General features: G+C 53.3%; 1 protein-coding gene across 1 annotated transcript in view; it reads left to right on the forward strand.

Moving 5' to 3' along the window:
- The first annotated feature begins 747 nt into the window (after positions 1 to 747).
- Positions 748 to 16,445, forward strand: part of IQGAP3 (IQ motif containing GTPase activating protein 3) — a 44,011-nt gene continuing 28,313 nt past the window's right edge. Inside the window, exons 1-15 of the mRNA XM_044990696.1 lie at positions 748 to 863; positions 3,059 to 3,146; positions 4,014 to 4,170; positions 6,544 to 6,621; positions 7,381 to 7,457; positions 9,178 to 9,245; positions 10,073 to 10,186; positions 10,825 to 11,003; positions 11,344 to 11,431; positions 12,930 to 13,093; positions 13,389 to 13,476; positions 14,551 to 14,714; positions 15,033 to 15,193; positions 15,873 to 15,997; positions 16,084 to 16,247. Coding sequence (XP_044846631.1) covers positions 824 to 863; positions 3,059 to 3,146; positions 4,014 to 4,170; positions 6,544 to 6,621; positions 7,381 to 7,457; positions 9,178 to 9,245; positions 10,073 to 10,186; positions 10,825 to 11,003; positions 11,344 to 11,431; positions 12,930 to 13,093; positions 13,389 to 13,476; positions 14,551 to 14,714; positions 15,033 to 15,193; positions 15,873 to 15,997; positions 16,084 to 16,247 — 1,755 coding nt within the window. The 5' untranslated portion in view covers positions 748 to 823. The remainder of the gene's footprint in view (positions 864 to 3,058; positions 3,147 to 4,013; positions 4,171 to 6,543; positions 6,622 to 7,380; positions 7,458 to 9,177; positions 9,246 to 10,072; positions 10,187 to 10,824; positions 11,004 to 11,343; positions 11,432 to 12,929; positions 13,094 to 13,388; positions 13,477 to 14,550; positions 14,715 to 15,032; positions 15,194 to 15,872; positions 15,998 to 16,083; positions 16,248 to 16,445) is intronic.

Below are 16,445 nucleotides of genomic sequence, written 5' to 3' on the forward strand. Positions count from 1 at the left end.
ATTGCCCACAGTCAGATAGTGAGTCAGTCCCAGAATCCAGGAGTCCTGACTTTCAAGACCCCACTCTTCTCCCACTGGTGGAGACAGAACCCAGGAGTCCTGCTGCCTATTCTTCCTGCTCCAGCCACTAGATCTCCTTCTTCTCTATTGGTTTATATTGGGGGTGCAGATGTCAGAGGCTGGGGGAGAGAGAGGTCTCTATTCCCCACTAATGTAAGGGCTGTTTTGCAGGGGACTCAAACACCAGTGAGAGATGCAGTGGCAGCCCCCCCATTCCCTACACACTACAGGGCTACTGGGAGTGGGGGTTGGGACAGTATCGTTGACCCTTTCTAGCACTTACCCTCCTCCCCTCCCCACCTCCCACATCCTATGGCCTGCAGTGCATGGGGCAGGGAGGGGCAGTGGGGACAAGGGGTAGATGTGGAGCCTGGTTTGTGGAGCCAGGGATCAGATGAGCCCCGGGGTGGGGGGAGTGCAAAACTACCCCCACCCCCAGGCTGTTCCCCATACCCAGGGTACCCCCAGGCTGTGCCCTGGGACCTCCCTGTCCAGGGGACCCCCCCACAACTGTGCCCAGGAACCCCCTGTGTCTAGGGTAACTCCCCACCCTCCTGTGTCCAGGGGAACCCCCCTGGGCAGTGCTCAGTGCCCAAGAAACCCCTCCCCCCTCTGTGCCCACCCCCCACCCCCCAGGACTACATTCCCCAGCCTGCCCCGCGGCGCAGCCACGTGTCCTGGAGCAGCTGGGGGAGGACTGGAGGCGGCGGGAGATTCAAATCCCGACTCCCGAGCCGGGTGGAGCCGAGCCGGGCGGAGCGGGATGGAGCCGGCGGCGGAGTCCGGGCCGGCCCGGACGGGCTGTGAGTGAGACCGGGCGGGCAGGGGGGTTGCTGGGACGGACAGACATTGGTGTGGGGCAGGGTAGGAGAGGGGACAAGCAGCCAGGCTGATGGACGGGAGCAGTGGGGGGCTGCAGACAGGAAGGGGTGCGGTGGAAGGGGGCAGCCAGGCTGGGGGACAGACTGATGGACAGGAGCTGGGGTTGCTGGGACGGACAGACAGACATTGCTGTGGGGCAGGGTAGGAGAGGGGACAAGCAGCCAGGCTGATGGACAGCAGCGGTGGGGGGCTGCAGACAGGAAGGGGTGCGGTGGAAGGGGGCAGCCAGGCTGGGGGACAGACTGATGGACAGGAGCTTGGGGGGGGGTTGCTGGGAGGGACAGACGGACATTGCTGTGGGGCAGGAGAGGAGAGGGGACAAGCAGCCAGGCTGATGGACGGGAGCAGTGGGGAGCTGCAGACAGGAAGGGGTGTGTTGGAAGGGGCGGACAGACAGACACCCGGGAGTGGCTGGTGGGGGCGGACAATGGGTTGGAGATGGGGCGGGGGGACCGACGGGTATAGGGATATGTGGTCCCGACCCTGGGGCAGACAGGGGACAGGTCTGGGTGTGCGGGAGGGGGCAGGTGGGGTAGGGGCCAGTGACCGGACTGTAGATAGGGCACAGATAATTGGGGTGCTCAGGGATTGGTGCCAGATGGAGAGGCAGGCAGGCAGGCAGGCTGGGATCAGACAGAGAGCTGGGTTTGGGCCAGCCAGCCAGTGGTGTGTGGGTAGGGCTTGAGAGGGCTGACAGGATAAACAGCGTCCAGGATGGATAATCAAAGGAATCTGGCGGTGGGGGGGAGGAGTGCTGGCCCTGAGATGGACGGACAGACAGAGTGATGGTTGCCAGTTAGGGCACAGTTTGTGGGTCTTGTTGGGCGATTCCTGTTTCTCCTTTAGAGTCAGGCGATGATCTAGTGGTCAGTTTGGAACCCACAGTCAACTCCTTCCTCTGCAACAGACCCCCTGTGTGACCTTGGGCAAGTCACTTAGTTGCTCTGAGCCTCCGTTTTCCCCATCTGTAAAATGGGGACAATAGCACTCCATGGGGATGATGGGAGAATAAGTATTGTGAGGTGCTTGAATGCTATGGTAACGGGGCCTAAAGGAGAGGAGCATAGGGGTAGGGGTAATATTTTGTGGGTAGGATGTCAGTGAGGGCAGAGCCCTTTCAGATAGTAGCCAATACACAGCAGGAGATGGGAGGGAAGGGCTGGCAAGATTTCTAGGGAATATGGATTTTAGAGAGTGTGTATGTGTCTGATTTTGTCTCTAGGAAGCTTTGAACACACAAGGCGTGTGTGAGTGCAAAAACTACAAATCTGGCTGAAGATATTTTAAATATGACCTATTGACTGAGTACAACAGGGACTTGTTAACCCAGCGTGCTCTCTCTCTCTCTTTTGGCTAGCCATGCAGCGTGGGAAGGGAAAACCAGATCTGTTTACATGTGAAAAAGAAAGTAGACAGCCAGAACATAATAGCCGTTAGATGGAAAGGGTTATTAAGTCATGTGATAGTCCATCCCCCCTCTAGTACCGTACAACTGTTCTCTTCAGTGTGTGCATCGCCTCAGCCAGCTTGTGATTCATAACTGTAGATGAAGTCACTTCAGTTGGTGTTTTCCATGGTGGGAATGGAAGTTTGTGGCTTTTAATTTCTGCTAATGCTCATCTAGTCAGGACATGGCGCTGGGGCAGAGTCTGCTGCTGTGGCCACCGAAACACAAAATTCATACTGTTTTTGGTATTAAAAAGTAATTTTGCATAAATCTAAGAGCTGAAATGGGAGAGTGCGGTTAGAAATACATATTTAAAAACTCAGATTTTTGGCAAACGCCTTTTGCTTATTGCAACCGACAGTTTTAAAAAATTGTCCTTCACCACTGATGCTGTGGTTCTGTCTTGCATTTCCTTCAGTGTGGACAGTGAGAAGAGACCGGTTGAATTCACTTTCAGGTTCTTGTGCATTAGCACGGTGGTGCAAAATATGTGCAGCAAACAACGCAGGAGATGTTGAGAGGCCATTGGCATTGGAAATCCTGGGAATATTTTTACCAAGTTTTCTGAAATCTTAATTGAAATATTTTAATTAATTATTATTATTGTTTTAACAAAACCTAAACTCTTGTCCACGCTTGACCTGGTATCGTCTCTCTCGAATTGTCCAGATGAGCGTCTCACCGCCGATGAGATGGATGAGCAGAGGAGACAGAATGTCGCCTATCAATATCTCTGTCGCTTAGAGGAAGCGAAACGGTGAGCGAGCATTCCCATAGGAAGGATGACTGATTCATGAGAGGGGCCCTGTCAGGGTTATGTTGACCTACCTTAACTGTCTCCTGCATAACAGGTTTTGCCTTCTAAATCAAACACCGGTGTTGGGACTTCTGAAGTCACTCCTTTCCCCGCAATGCTGGCATGCATGGGCTGATCTGTGTTTCTTCACAAGTGGGTTGTGACCCCTAGGAGAGGGGGAAGGGACATGAAAGGCAATGGGGGGGGGGAGTGCGGAGGAGTAACTGAAAACTGCTTACAATAAAGCAAAGAAAATCTTGCACACCCTGACCCTTCAAGGTTGTCTTTGCTGTCAGTCTTTCACCCCCACCCCCACCCACTCACCCAGTAGATAGGCTTATAGGGATCAGCAATACCATTTTTTACTCTGGCTTTTATAGGAAATATAAAGCGGGGGGGGGGGGGGAGATATGACATTTCTTTTTGCTGTGAATAAAGGGTGGCCGGCCTGGAAAGCCAGAGGCAATGTTGTTAGACTACCAGCAAACAGTAAGTGGAAGCAAAGGGCTCTGAGCATGGGCTCGGGCACAAGTGGATTCCTGACTGCTGCATTTTCCACTTACCTTGGCCAGGCCAAGTCAGCTCTGTGCCTTGCTGTCTCCTGTCTGTAAAATGCAGAAACCCAGGAGGAAAAAGCACTGTCTGAACAGATGCAAAATATTTTTTTCATCGTTACACATCTCAGTATCCTGAAGCCCAACCCGGTGGCTATGCTGTGTCTGGAACGCCCCGTAGGGTTGGTGGGAGACCAGTACGCTGCTACCGCATCAAGTGCAGGTCTTGTGAAAACAACTGTCTCCCTAACCGGTTTTCCGTCTTTTGTTCCAGATGGATGGAGGCTTGTTTGAACGAGGAGCTGGCCTCCCCTACGGAGCTGGAGGAGAGCTTACGGAACGGGGTCGTCCTTGCCAAGCTGGGACACTGCTTTGCACCAGACATCGTCCCGCTGAAAAAGATTTATGACCGTGAGCAGACGCGCTACGAGGTAAAGGAGTCGGGTGACGGGATTTGCTTGGGTTAGAGGGAGGGAGTTTGAGATTGGGACTTTTGGAGACCTGGGTTCCAATCCTGGCTCGTTGTCTGGCTTCGGGCAAAGAACTTAAACCACTGGCACCTCTCCAACTGGAGCTGACGGGAACTGCCATTGCTCAGCACTTGTGCAAACCAGATCCTCTCTGAAGTAAATGTTGGGAGTGAAACTGATGAGAGGCATGAATGAAACGGACCAGCCTATGTTCACTTAATAATCTGAATAACGCCCCCCTCTAAATTAAAGGGGGTGTTGTGAAAGTTAATTAGTGCCTATCCAGCTCTATAAAGTGCTGGGTAGCACTATCAATCCATGTAGAGAGGGTGTAGATCAGTAGAAGACCATTTCTCTTCAGATCAAGAGATTCCCTGTCTGAAACTTGTGTTGCCACCAAAGTTTTGAGTTTTTTTTTTTTTTTTTAGATGCTCAAATACTGTGGTGATGGGTGGCAGAATAAAACCTTCAGAGCTCAGCTTTAGAAATGCTGGCCAGGGGACTCAACTGGATAACCACATGTGGGGAGCAAGTGCCCACAGCTTGTCAGTCTGTGTCCCTTGTATAAGGTAGAAATTTACCCCTCTAAGAGGCCAATGCAAACGCTAACGAGCCGCTTAAATCTTCAAAATGGGGCTTTAAAATCTTGAAGTCTGGGAGTTTCAAAAGCCTGCCACGCTGGCTTAACTCTGCACCGGTGCAAGTCAATGCTGATGAAAATCCCACCTTAAGCACATCAGCATTTTTGCTAGCTTTCTGTAAAGGGGTGAATTTCAACCCATTCATGCACAGAAGACTTTACACTGCCAGAGCGCTGTAAAAAGCCGGGGGGTGGGGCGGGGGGAGCTTGGTGTGAATGAGAATTAAGGGCCCTAATAGGTTTAACCTAAATCCACTCTGCTAGGTCCAATGACTTTCTCTTAAACGCTCAGTTTCTCTGAACACCGCAACATTTTAGCCACAGTATGGAACTGGCATGTGAGATGCTGCCTGTGTTGGATGTGTGACAGGTTGGTTATACGTGACCTAAAACGGAATTTATTTTACTGTAGCAATTAATTTATTTGCTGACACAGCGGCATGTGGGTTCCATCCTCCTTTTGTAAGCATCCCATCCCTGCTCCAAATTAAATGATTAAATCTCTGCACCTTGTTCCAGACACCTAGCGTGACTGGGAATCCAGGCAGGAAAAAAGGCTCCTTTTTAAAGGTTGTTGGTGATTCATTCTAGACCCCGAGGGCCTTTTGAAGTCCCCTTCTATTTCCAACGTATCAAAGACTGTCTTGGATAAATGCAGCCCATGTGTCTATTTCTGATACATGATGTGATGATGCATAAAACATAAGGAATCCAGAGCTGTAGGGGCCGATCCTGTTCCCACTGAAATCAATGGGAAAATCTTTATTGGGTAGATGCTTTTGAATCTGTTCGTATCCTCTTAGATTAACTACCCCTGCTGCATGAACGAAGGCTCTCGTTTTGCAAAGACTTAAGCACATGCTTAATTTGACTCCTGTGAGCAGAGTTATTCAGGTGTGAGAGTCTCTGGCCGATCTGGCCCTATATGAATGTTTGTAAAATTGTTTGAAAAGCAGAACATTTAAAAAGAAAATGCAATTAACACGTTAGTCTCTGATCCTGCAATGCAACCGATTGGTTGATTTTTTGATGGGTTATTTACTGTGACTAAAGTTAAGCCCTTTTTGGGGGTAGGGACTATTGTTATCTTCTTTTTGTTGTGTGTTTGTCTAGTGCCTAGCACAATGGGTCCTTGGCTGAAGCACCTATGTGCTACTGCAGTACGTACAAACAAATACGTCTGTGCAGGATTGGGGCCTTCGCTCGATTGATGCGATTCAGTGTGAACAAGAAATCCTTTTAATTCTAGGTGATGATACTGGTGTGTGCTGCAAGACCTGCCTGATTTCCTTGCAGGTGTCAAATGGCTCATGTGCCAAATCTTTGCTATGTTGTGTCTATGAGTAAGCTGAGCGCCGCATGACGCTGGCGTTGCATCAGCCTCTCCTGCGTCAAAGGTGGATGGATGGGTGATCTTTTTTTGGGCGGGCTTCCGACAGAGCTCGCTCCAGACCTGGTCCATGCAGAGCTGACGGTTAATCAGGGTCACCGCTGCATTGCTCGTGGCCTGGACTGGCTTAAATGGGTTTGGAAGAACAAGATGTAGCTGGTGCATTCGGTTCGGTGTCCAGGACCAGCGTCATCGGAGGAAGGCGCAAGAAACCCCCTAGTGGGCAACAATGGCATAACACACCCAAAACGGAAGGGTCATTCTAACCCCGTGTTTAATCTCTCCTCCTTTTTTTTTTTTCCAGGCAACTGGACTTCATTTTCGACACACGGATAATATCAACCACTGGCGCAAGGCCATGGCCCACCTGGGGCTTCCTACGGTAATGTATTAGCATCAGCGTGTCCGGGCCAAAAGCAGAGCCTGGAAAAGATGAGACGTGCTTTCTGCTTTGATTAAAAACACAGAGCCCCTTTGCGTGAGCGGGAGCCGCTCGAGTGATTCCACCCAGCCGGGTGTATCATCAACACCTTGTGGAGTCAAAGGCAGCTGGTCAGGCTAATGAAATCTTCATTTGAAACCCTGTGGACGTGAAGGAACCTTCCTTTTGTCTCCTGCCCAGCAGGGGCGTAAGACTTTCTAGGGCGCAGTCAGGTCTGCATGAGCGATCCCTTCTCCATCTGAGAGTTGCAGTGACCCGAGAGTGAAACTCGTGGAAGGAGGGGGCGTTAAGGGGTTGCTGCATTAATAGTAGAAGTCTAGACGGCTGTAAAATCCTGCCAGATGCTCGACAGAGTGGTCTGTTGAATCACGTTCTCCCCATGGGACCATGTGGAAGCTGTTCCCCACACGGATCAGCATTGGCCCTCTGTGTCAGCAAAGACTGTAACGATAATCCCTAGCGCTTCTCAGCTTCAGGTCTTCAAAGCACTTTACATAGGAGATCGGTATCACTGTCACCATTTTACAGATGGGAAAACTGAGAGGCAGGTCAAGGTCACCCAGTAGGTCAGGGCAGAACGGGGAATCAAACCCAGGTCTTTTGAGTCTCCAGCCCATGTCTAGCCCTTTGGCTATAGTGTGCTGCCAAATAGTTAAAGCTAATTGGCACTTACATGGGTGCTGTCTGTATTGCCAACAGATCTTTCACCCGGAGACGACAGACATCTACGACAAGAAGAACATGCCACGGGTGGTCTATTGCATTCATGCTCTGAGGTGAGGGAGAAATCCAGGATGTAACGCGTAAACGGGTTGCGTGTCTCTGGGATTATAGGTAGGACCCTAACAAATTCACGGTCCATTTTGGTCAATTTCATGGTCACGGGATTTTAAAAATGGTAAATTTCATGATTTCAGCTATTTTTAAATTTGAAATTTCACAGTATTCTAATTGTAGGGGTCCTGACCCAAAAGGGAATTGTTGGAAGGGAGGGGGCTTGCCAGGTTATTGTGGGGGGGCGGCGAGGGGGCGTTGTGGTACTGCTACCCTTACTTCTGCCTGCTGGCCGGGAGCCCAGCTCTGAAGGCAGCGCTGCCGCCCGCAGCAGCACAGAAGTAAGGGTGGCCTGGCACGGTATGGTATTGTCACCCTTCTGCGCTGCTGCTGGCAGGGCACTGCCTTCAGAGCTGAGCGTCTGGCCACTAGCCACCGCTCTCTGGCCACCCAGCTCTGAAGGCAGCGCAGAAATAAACATGGCAATACCGCGGCTCCCCTAAAATAACCTTGCAATCCCCTCTGCAACTCCCTTATGGGTCTGAACCCCCACTTTGAGAAACGCTGGTCTCCCCCGTGAAATCTGTATAGTATAGGGTAAAAGCACACGCAAGACCAGATTTCACGATCCGTGATGTGTTTTTCATGGCTGTGGATTTGGTAGAGCCCTAGTTACAGGAACTGAGGAGGTTGTTTTTTTTGCCTGTAGATTTTAATCAATGATACCTGCGCCCTCTGGTGGCTGTTGTATGTTTATCTCCTGAGGCCAGTAATTCTCAGATTTGGGTCCCGATCCTTAAACTCCCATGCACATGTTTAACGCCATGTCTGATAGACGACTCCCACGCATGGCATGTGTGTGTGTGTGTGTGTGTGTGGGATCTGCGTGACTGGATTTAGGTATCCAATTCTATGCTTACGTCCCCTGTTTGTTTGTTTTTTTAAATTTGTTCCCCAAAGGTATTTTGCTGCAGCTCCCATTGGGTGTGTGGGGGGGGTGCTCAGTGCCTCTGACAATCCGGCCACTTTCTCTAGGTGCCCAGTCTTAGGCCCCCAAGTTTGGAAATATTAGGCCTAGGTTTTCAAACGCACACAGAGAGGCCTGCCACAGACTCTAAATGCCGTGACAAAATGTTATAAATATAATCCACGCAAAATATGGGGCATGGAGGGGGTGGGAGGGGTGCCCCAGGCCCGTAAAGCCATTGGGTCTGGGCTGTTTCAGAGCAGAGGGGTGGACTGATCCCAAAGCTGAGGGGAGAACACCCTGACAGCGTCCCCCTCCCTTTTAAGACAAGGGGGGGTTCTGACTGAACACATGTGACTGGTAGAGGGAGGGAGAGATGGGGTCCAGTTTATTTAGCACTTCCAAGGTCAAAGCAACTACCTCAGTCTCTCTGGAAGGCAGCAGACAGCTAGTCTGGGTCACAGAGTGCTGGTGTCTATGCTTTACAAAGGGGTATCGTCCCTGTTTTACAGATGGGGAAACTGAGGCCCGGGAAGGGATGTGACTTGCCTGAGGTCATACAGCAAGCCAGTCACAGAGCTGGCATTGCAGAACCGTGATCTCCCAGTTCTGTGTTCTAATGACCAGACCACAGAGCTTACTGGGTCATCTACTGTATGGATTAAAAACCCTGTAGTGTGTGCGTGTTACTGTGTGTCAGGAAAAAACTGGATTGTTAAATTCATCCATGAAGTGTGTTTGTTTTAAATTTTCAGTTTATACTTGTTTAAGCTGGGGCTGGCTCCACAGATCCAGGATTTATACGGGAAAGTGAACTTTACAGGTATGGGATGGTAAAGGACAAATCTGGGCTAGTTTCTGGGGGTTTCCTGGTTAACTCTAGCTGATCTGTATTTACTGCTTGTATCTCTGGAATTGTTCTGCAGAGGGGATGCTTCAGCAGGCTTTTTATTTATAAGGAGCTTTCCTTAAGCTCAGATAGAAAATTGACTTTTTTTTTTTGTATCTCAGTAGTTAACTAAAGAGATCAGTAGTCCACTGTGCCAGGTGCTGTACGTGCACATGTTAAGAGACCGTTCCTGCCCTGAACTGTCTAAATAGACATGATGGGCAAAGTGTGGGAGAGAAAACAGAAGCCCAGGGAGGGGGAAGTGACTTGCCCAAGGTCACAGGGTAGATCAGTGGCAAAGGTGGGAATAAAATCCAGGTGTCCTGACTCCAGGCCTGCCCACTGGACCACACTCTCTCATTTGGGATGTATGGACCCAATTCAGCCCTGTTGACATTAGAGACAGAAACACATCCTGCTGCTGGCTGCGTTAGCTTTTCTCTTTTGGGACACTGAATGTCTCTTTACCGTATAGCCCTGATTCTGCACTGGATCCCTGTGCACATGTACAGCTCCAGTGAAGCCTGTGGTACCGCATAGGGGGCTCCTGGTGCGGATTAACTTGGCTGATGTCCATTGACGTCACCTGCCGTTTAGGGTGGGGGTTCAGTCTCTGTACAGTGCCTGGCATCCCCGGGGCCCGTTCCTGCTTGGGGCCTCTGCTTGCCATCCTCACGGTACACAGAAATGTCAGCAGGAGTGTGGTGCCAGGCCCGGCCCAAACGGGTGTGTACTCACTGACTGGGCTTGCTCTGTTCCAGAGGAGGAAATTAACAACATGAAGCGGGAGCTGGAGAAATACGGCCTGCAGATGCCAGCCTTCAGCAAGATCGGCGGGATTCTCGCCAGCGAGCTCTCCGTGGATGAGGCGGCAGGTGATTTTACTCCCTAGGATAACGCGTGAGGGGTGGTTTTTCCCGCAGCGGCGCTTGTCTGAGTCCCTCCCTGGGATCTTTTGGCTTAATCCAGCTCTGTAAACCTGAATGTGTTTGGCCTCTTTATGGGGCAGGCTCGTGTTGGTCTAGCCGTCAGTAGACCAACCAATGGAGCACAACCTTCAGTGGCTGTAGCCTAGTGGTTAGCGATCCACAGGGTTAATGGTTGTCAAGGGAGAGTTACGGTAGGTGCATGCTGCTTAGACCCCTGACTCCAGGAGAGTGGATCCTGCCTGTGGATCACAACCTTGCCTCCAGTCCGGGAGAGGGGTGGGACCCATCAGCATCTCCCATTAGCTACCTTAGGCACCTCCCTGCCTAGCGCGCTGGCTTTTGTGGATCCCGGTCCCAGGTGCCCCTCTCTCCCCCTGCATTGTATAGAGAGCAACCGCCCAACCCAGGGTTTGTGGATTCTGGTGACTGTTTTTTCAAGCCCCCTAAAATCCAGGAGTTGCAACGCTCTGTCACTGTGTAGATCCGGGCCACAGATAAATGGAAAGTCTCAAATCCTGTCGCTCCAGCCTCTGACCACACGATGCTCTTCTGTCTCTCTCTCTCTCTTGCCGCGCCTGGTCTAGTCCATGCCGCCGTCCTCGCCATCAACGAAGCCGTGGAGAGGGGGGTGGTGGAGCAGACCATGGCGGCCCTGCACAATCCCAGCGCCATGCTGCTCAACTTGCGAGAGAACCTCGCTGCCGTCTACCAGGAGATGCTGTTCCAGGTGAAGATGGAGAAAGCTGGCAATGCCAGGAACCAGGTAAGGGCAGAGCACTCAGTGTTACCTGGTGGTAGTGGTAGGTTCTTATCCTAAATGTGGCCCACGGCGATGTGAAGTGCATCATGATTGGAGGAGGCTCCTCGCGCTTTGACACCTAAAGTTCAGGGCTCGAGTCATCTTCGAAATGGATCGAGAGCAAACGCAGGGTGGATTTCTCTGCAGCCAGGAAAGGAAGTGGAGGGCTGGCCTAAAGCTGGCTGACCTGGCCACAGGAGGAACGTTGGGTGGGCAGAGCTGGTGGATATGGGGGTGCGTTTGGAGAAAAGCGGGGTGCATCTAGGTGAAGATGTGCAATGGTGGGTGGCTTTTCCCTCTTCAGTACCTGCAGGAGAGCCCGGAAAGTGAGGATATTTACGACCGGTGTCTGACTCAGGCAGAAATACAAGGGAACATCAACAAAGTCAACGGTGAGCAAAGCAACGTGCCCCCCCGAGAGCTGCTGGAGTAGATATGCTGCTTATTGAGCACGTCCTCTTGGCGTGGGAGATCTGCCCAACACTAACTAGCTCTCCCAAAAGGCTTTGTTTCATGTGAGACCCAGGCTGGGTTCTTCAGAGCAGAGGCTGTGCCCCCACTACTTGTTTTCAGAGTCCTGATCAAGAGCAATAGGCGGGGAATCTCTCCCTCCCCATTATGGGGCAAAGGGTTTCATTTCAGGAGCAGCCTGAGGTTCTCCACATGGTTCCTTCGCTGACTCCCCCTGGCACAAAGGGAATCCCTGAAGCAGGTAACCTGGGTAAACTCCTTTATAAGAGCTTGTCTACCCAGGGAATCGCTAGGCCTGATTGACTGCAGGGATGGAGATGCTCCTATTCCAGGATAAGTGCCTTTTATTGTATAAATAATAATATATGGAGATATACTCTCTCATAGAACTGGAAGGTACCTTGAAAGGTCATTGAATCCAGTCCTCTGCCTTCACTAGTAGGACCAAGGACTGATTTTGCCCCAGATCCCTAAATGGCCCCCTCAGGGATTGACCTCACAACCTGGGTTTAGCAGGCCAATGCTCAAACCACTGAGCTCTGCCTCCTGCTCCTATGGGGCTTTTGTGTGGTCACTGTGAATTAGTTTAACTCCGTTTTGGAAGTGGATTAATCAGGAATAGCTAATCCACTTTAAATTCACAACCTTATTCCGGATTGTCTTTCGTGTGTAGACAAGCCCTAATGCATTGCCCCTGTGTGGGTGGCTGGTAGCGGGTATCGAACCCCAGACCTCTGGATTTTTGAAGCACAAGCCTCTAATGCATGAGCAGCTCTGTTGGCTGAAGCTGGGGCAGACTTATGTTGGTCTAGTCATCAGTCAAGGTCGAGCGCCACCATCAGTGGGTGTGGCCTAGTGGCTGGCGTACTAGACTGGGATGCCTTAGACCTGGGTTCTAGTCTCTGCTCTGCCACCACACTGCTGGGTGACCTTGGAGAAGGCACTCTCCTCCCCCGCCCCGTGCCTCAGTTTCCCCATTTGTACAATGGGGATCAAGATACTGCCCTCCTTGGCGAAGAGCTTTGAGCTCTGCTGATAAGAGCAGTTTTTAACTTTCGTTGCGGGTATGCTAGAAAATCAAAGCTCGTGGGTCATCAGTAGGGGGCAGAGAGTCGCTCCATCAGCTGGCAGCAGTAGCAGGCTCTTTTCTGTGAGCCAGCTGCTATAAGGGGACAGGATGGAGCTAGCATATTGCACACACATCAACCAGCCCTTTCAAAACGGGTTCCTCGACAAAGGACCATTCACAGAACAGCTGACGTTCCAAGCCAGCCGGCTGGGTCAGTGGAGCCCAATCCTGAGCCGATCCCCTGCCCTTTTAAATCCTCCCTCACCAAATGATGCTGACTCCAGGGCTCCATGGTACCAAGCGCCCCAGGCTAGTGGCTCTCTAGCGGTGTCTCCGTGCCTCTCTTCTAGTGCACGGAGCGCTGGAATACGTGGACGATGCTCTGGAGAGGCAGGACCCTCCGGCTCTGTGCCGGGCCCTGCAGGATCCCGTCCTGGCCCTGCGCGGTGTGCAGCGGGAAAACGCAGCCTGGTACTTGGATCAGCTGAGTACCGACCGGGAGCAGAAAGCGCTGGTAAGGCCCAGCAGGGCTGGAGCGGGGGAGGAAAATTGCAGGGACAGAAACCAGGTGATGCTGTGGGATCAGGCCCTAGCAGTCCAGACACCCTGTATTGGGTCGGGTCTGGATCAAGTGAAAGCCCCAGGCTCTAAAGGTTTCCTGTGACACACGGACATTCAGGAAGCCCTGCAGCCGGTCTGCATGTGAGCGACTTCCCTTGGAGGGATGGCGGGCGTGGTCCCGGGAGGGGCGCAGGCTGGCTGGGCGGGTCTCCCTGGTGTGCAAGCTCCTGCTGCTTTCCTCCTCGCAGGAGCTGGGCTACGTGGACCTGCTGGAGCAGGAGGAGGTGCAGGCGGGGGTCTACGCAGCCAATGAGAAGGGAGATCAGGAACACGCCAGTAAGTCATGCCACGTCCCCCATGCAGCGAAGGGGACAGCCAGGGTCGCTGTCTGAGGCCAGATCCAGGCTTCTCGGCCTCTTCCTGATGCAGTTGGGCCTTGCTCCAGTTCCTAGTGACCCACGCCGCAACCCCGCTGTAACTGGCACCTTTGCTGGCCGCCTCGCCAGAGAGGCCAATGAATCGTTGAGAGACGCCTGCCCCGCAGGGACTCCCTGTCTCTGTTCACTTGCTGCCTTTGCTCCCTCTCGTGTGTCGGAAATGCTAACGCATTAGCGCCCCAGCCGCAGAGGGTCTGAACGTCACGCTTGGCGTCTGGCTATGCCCAGGCTGCTATAGGGGCCGGGCGTGTACCAGTGGGTAGGCAGAAGGGAGGTAGCTTGTATCAGCTCTGGGAACTGCTGGGGCTTGGGCCATCCTTAACTTCTGTCCCTGCTTGGGGGGCACTTTGCCTGGCCCAATGGAGCCATCCTGCCCCTGCCCTGCAATGCCGCACTGCTGCCAAGGCAGCAAAGAGCCGCTGGGGCCAGTCCCGGGCCTGGGCAGAGGGCGTCACGCCTGCCCTGAGTCCCCCTGTGCAGCTCAAAATGCACGTGGTACGGAAGAGGTAACGGACCGTCAGCACGGGGCACGTGGCATCTGGGTTGCAAAGCAGATTTCAGGCAGCCTGGGCCCCAGATCTCCGCCATCAGATGCCCCCGTCGTCCCAAAGTCAACACCCCACGATTATCGCCGCTGAATGGAACCGGGCAGAACGATTCCTCAGTAGCCCAGAGCCGGGGCTCCAGGAGACCCGTGTCTTAGCCGGCGGGATCGCAGCAGTGCTGCCCCTGACCCGGCTCCCGTCCGTACACGGAGATCTCTGGCTCGAGTTCAGCCGGGCTACAGACTCCAGCGGCCGGGGTGGGGTGAAGCTGGAGCTCGCCACGCGGCGGAGATGCAGTCGCTCCGTGCCGCTGGAGCGTTCTTTTTTTGCAGCGTGGCGGCTCCCGCGCAAGCGGCGTGAACTCGATTTTGAGCCCCGAGTTCCGCCCCCCGCTGTTAATTTGCCTCCTTTGTCCCGCGGGCGCGCAGTGAGGCGGGCCGTGAGCCGCATCAACGCTTCGATCCGCCGGGGGGAGGCGACGGAGACGGCGCGAGAACTGATGAGCCCCGAGGCCCAGCTGCCCGAGGCGTTTCCCTTCGCCGCCCAGCTGTACCAGCACGAGCTCTGTCTGCTACAGCAACACCATCCGCAGGTGAGGACAGGGCGGCGTCTCCGGGGTCGGGGAGAGGAGGAGCGGTGACAGAGGCTGTCGGACAGTCGGCTCTTTGCTGCCATCCTGGGGGCCACCTTCACAATGGGGGAATCGCTACGGCTCATTGGCCTGGTGCTAAAAGCCCTGGGCTGGTGCTCTGGGTTCAATCTCTGCCACAGACAGCATGGGACAAGTCTCTCTGTGCCTCAGTTTCCCCTACTGTAAATGGATTCACATTGGGTGCTGTAGGAATTGGGGGGCAGAAAAGGATCATCGTTGTGTGTGTCCGTTCTCCCTCCCTCCTCCCAACTTCTGCAGGGTGAGTTGGGGCAGGAGGAACTGTACGTTGCAGTGGAGATGCTCTCGGCCGTGGCGCTGATCGACCGGGCGCTAGAAGCTGGGGACGTCTATGGATTCTGGAGTAGCCTGGTCAGCCCTGCCCTGGGCCTGTCTGATATCGAGGATGCAAACGCGCAGCGGTAATTGGGTGGATTTCAGTGGGAATGACGCCCCGTGTAACGATTCCAGTGGAGTGAATTGGCCGTGAATGAGTTAAAAGGCTTTGTGGTATTTAAAAATGGCAGAGCCAGGCCCCTGACAGTTGTGAGGTGGGTCGAGCTGGGTGGGAGGTTTCTGAGGCTGTGAAACAGGACCTGCAGGAACCCACGACCTGAAGGGTTAAACTCTGTCCGTAACTTGGTTCTGTTACCAGAGGTCATCTGGGGCTGACTGCAGATCTCCCCAGCAGCCTGCAGGAGCCACCGCTTGGACCCAGCTTCTTGCTGGTCAGGTGGCAAGAGAGGGATCTGTTGCTGGAGGAGAAAACAATGTTGGTCTTATGTTAAGAAAGTTAGCGGTGAATTTGTGTATGGAAGTCAGGACTCCTGGGTTCTATTCCTGCCTGTGGCAGGAGGGGTGGAAGTCTGGGTGGCCAAAGCCGGGACTAAGAGTCGGAACTGCTGGGTTCCAGTCTTAGCTATGTTATTGGCTCAACGCGTGACCGTCACCGCTCTGTGCCTCAGTTTCCCCATTTTGGAAACCAAGAGACTGCCTCCTGCGGCGGGGCGTTTTGACATTTTCTAACAGCGTTTTTCAGACCCTTGGATGCGGGACCTTTCAGTCCTGTGCTAAGCGCTGGCTCTGTCTTTCCCCTTTCAGCTATTTTGACGACTTGTTGAAACTGAAGCGCCGGTCTGGGAAAGCCGGGGTTGCGTTCCTGAGCTGGAACGACATCCAGGCCTGCGTGAACAGCGCCAACGTGGCGGTGCAAGACGAAAACGACAGTAAGTGGCTTTTATACCTGAGCGTTGGGCTCCGTGAGCTGTACTGGGCTCTGAATCACCGGCTGTCTTTGTTCTTCCTGGCACAGAGATCCTCGCCGTCAGACTGATCAACGAGGCGCTGGCGCAGAACGACCCGGAGAAGACGCTCACTGCTCTGCTGCTGCCCTCTGCCGGGTTCTCTGCCGTGACGCTCCCAGGAGCGAGGCGTTACCACGATGTGCTGACCGCCGCGCTAAGGCAGAAAGCCCAGGTAGGACCGTTGGCGTTGCGCCGCCTAGAGCAGCTGCTGGGGAGGGGGTGGAAAGTCTGTTGCTTGGGACACATTAAAACCAGCGTGTGGCAGAGAACGATCCAGCTTGATAGACGTGAGGGACGGAGGAGAACTGTCATTCCAAGGCTGGGTTAAGGATTCACACTCCTGGGTTAGAAGCCCAAAGCCACCGTGCAA

This window comes from Mauremys mutica, chromosome 17 (genome assembly GCF_020497125.1).
Source record: "Mauremys mutica isolate MM-2020 ecotype Southern chromosome 17, ASM2049712v1, whole genome shotgun sequence".
Taxonomy (NCBI): domain Eukaryota; kingdom Metazoa; phylum Chordata; order Testudines; family Geoemydidae; genus Mauremys; species Mauremys mutica.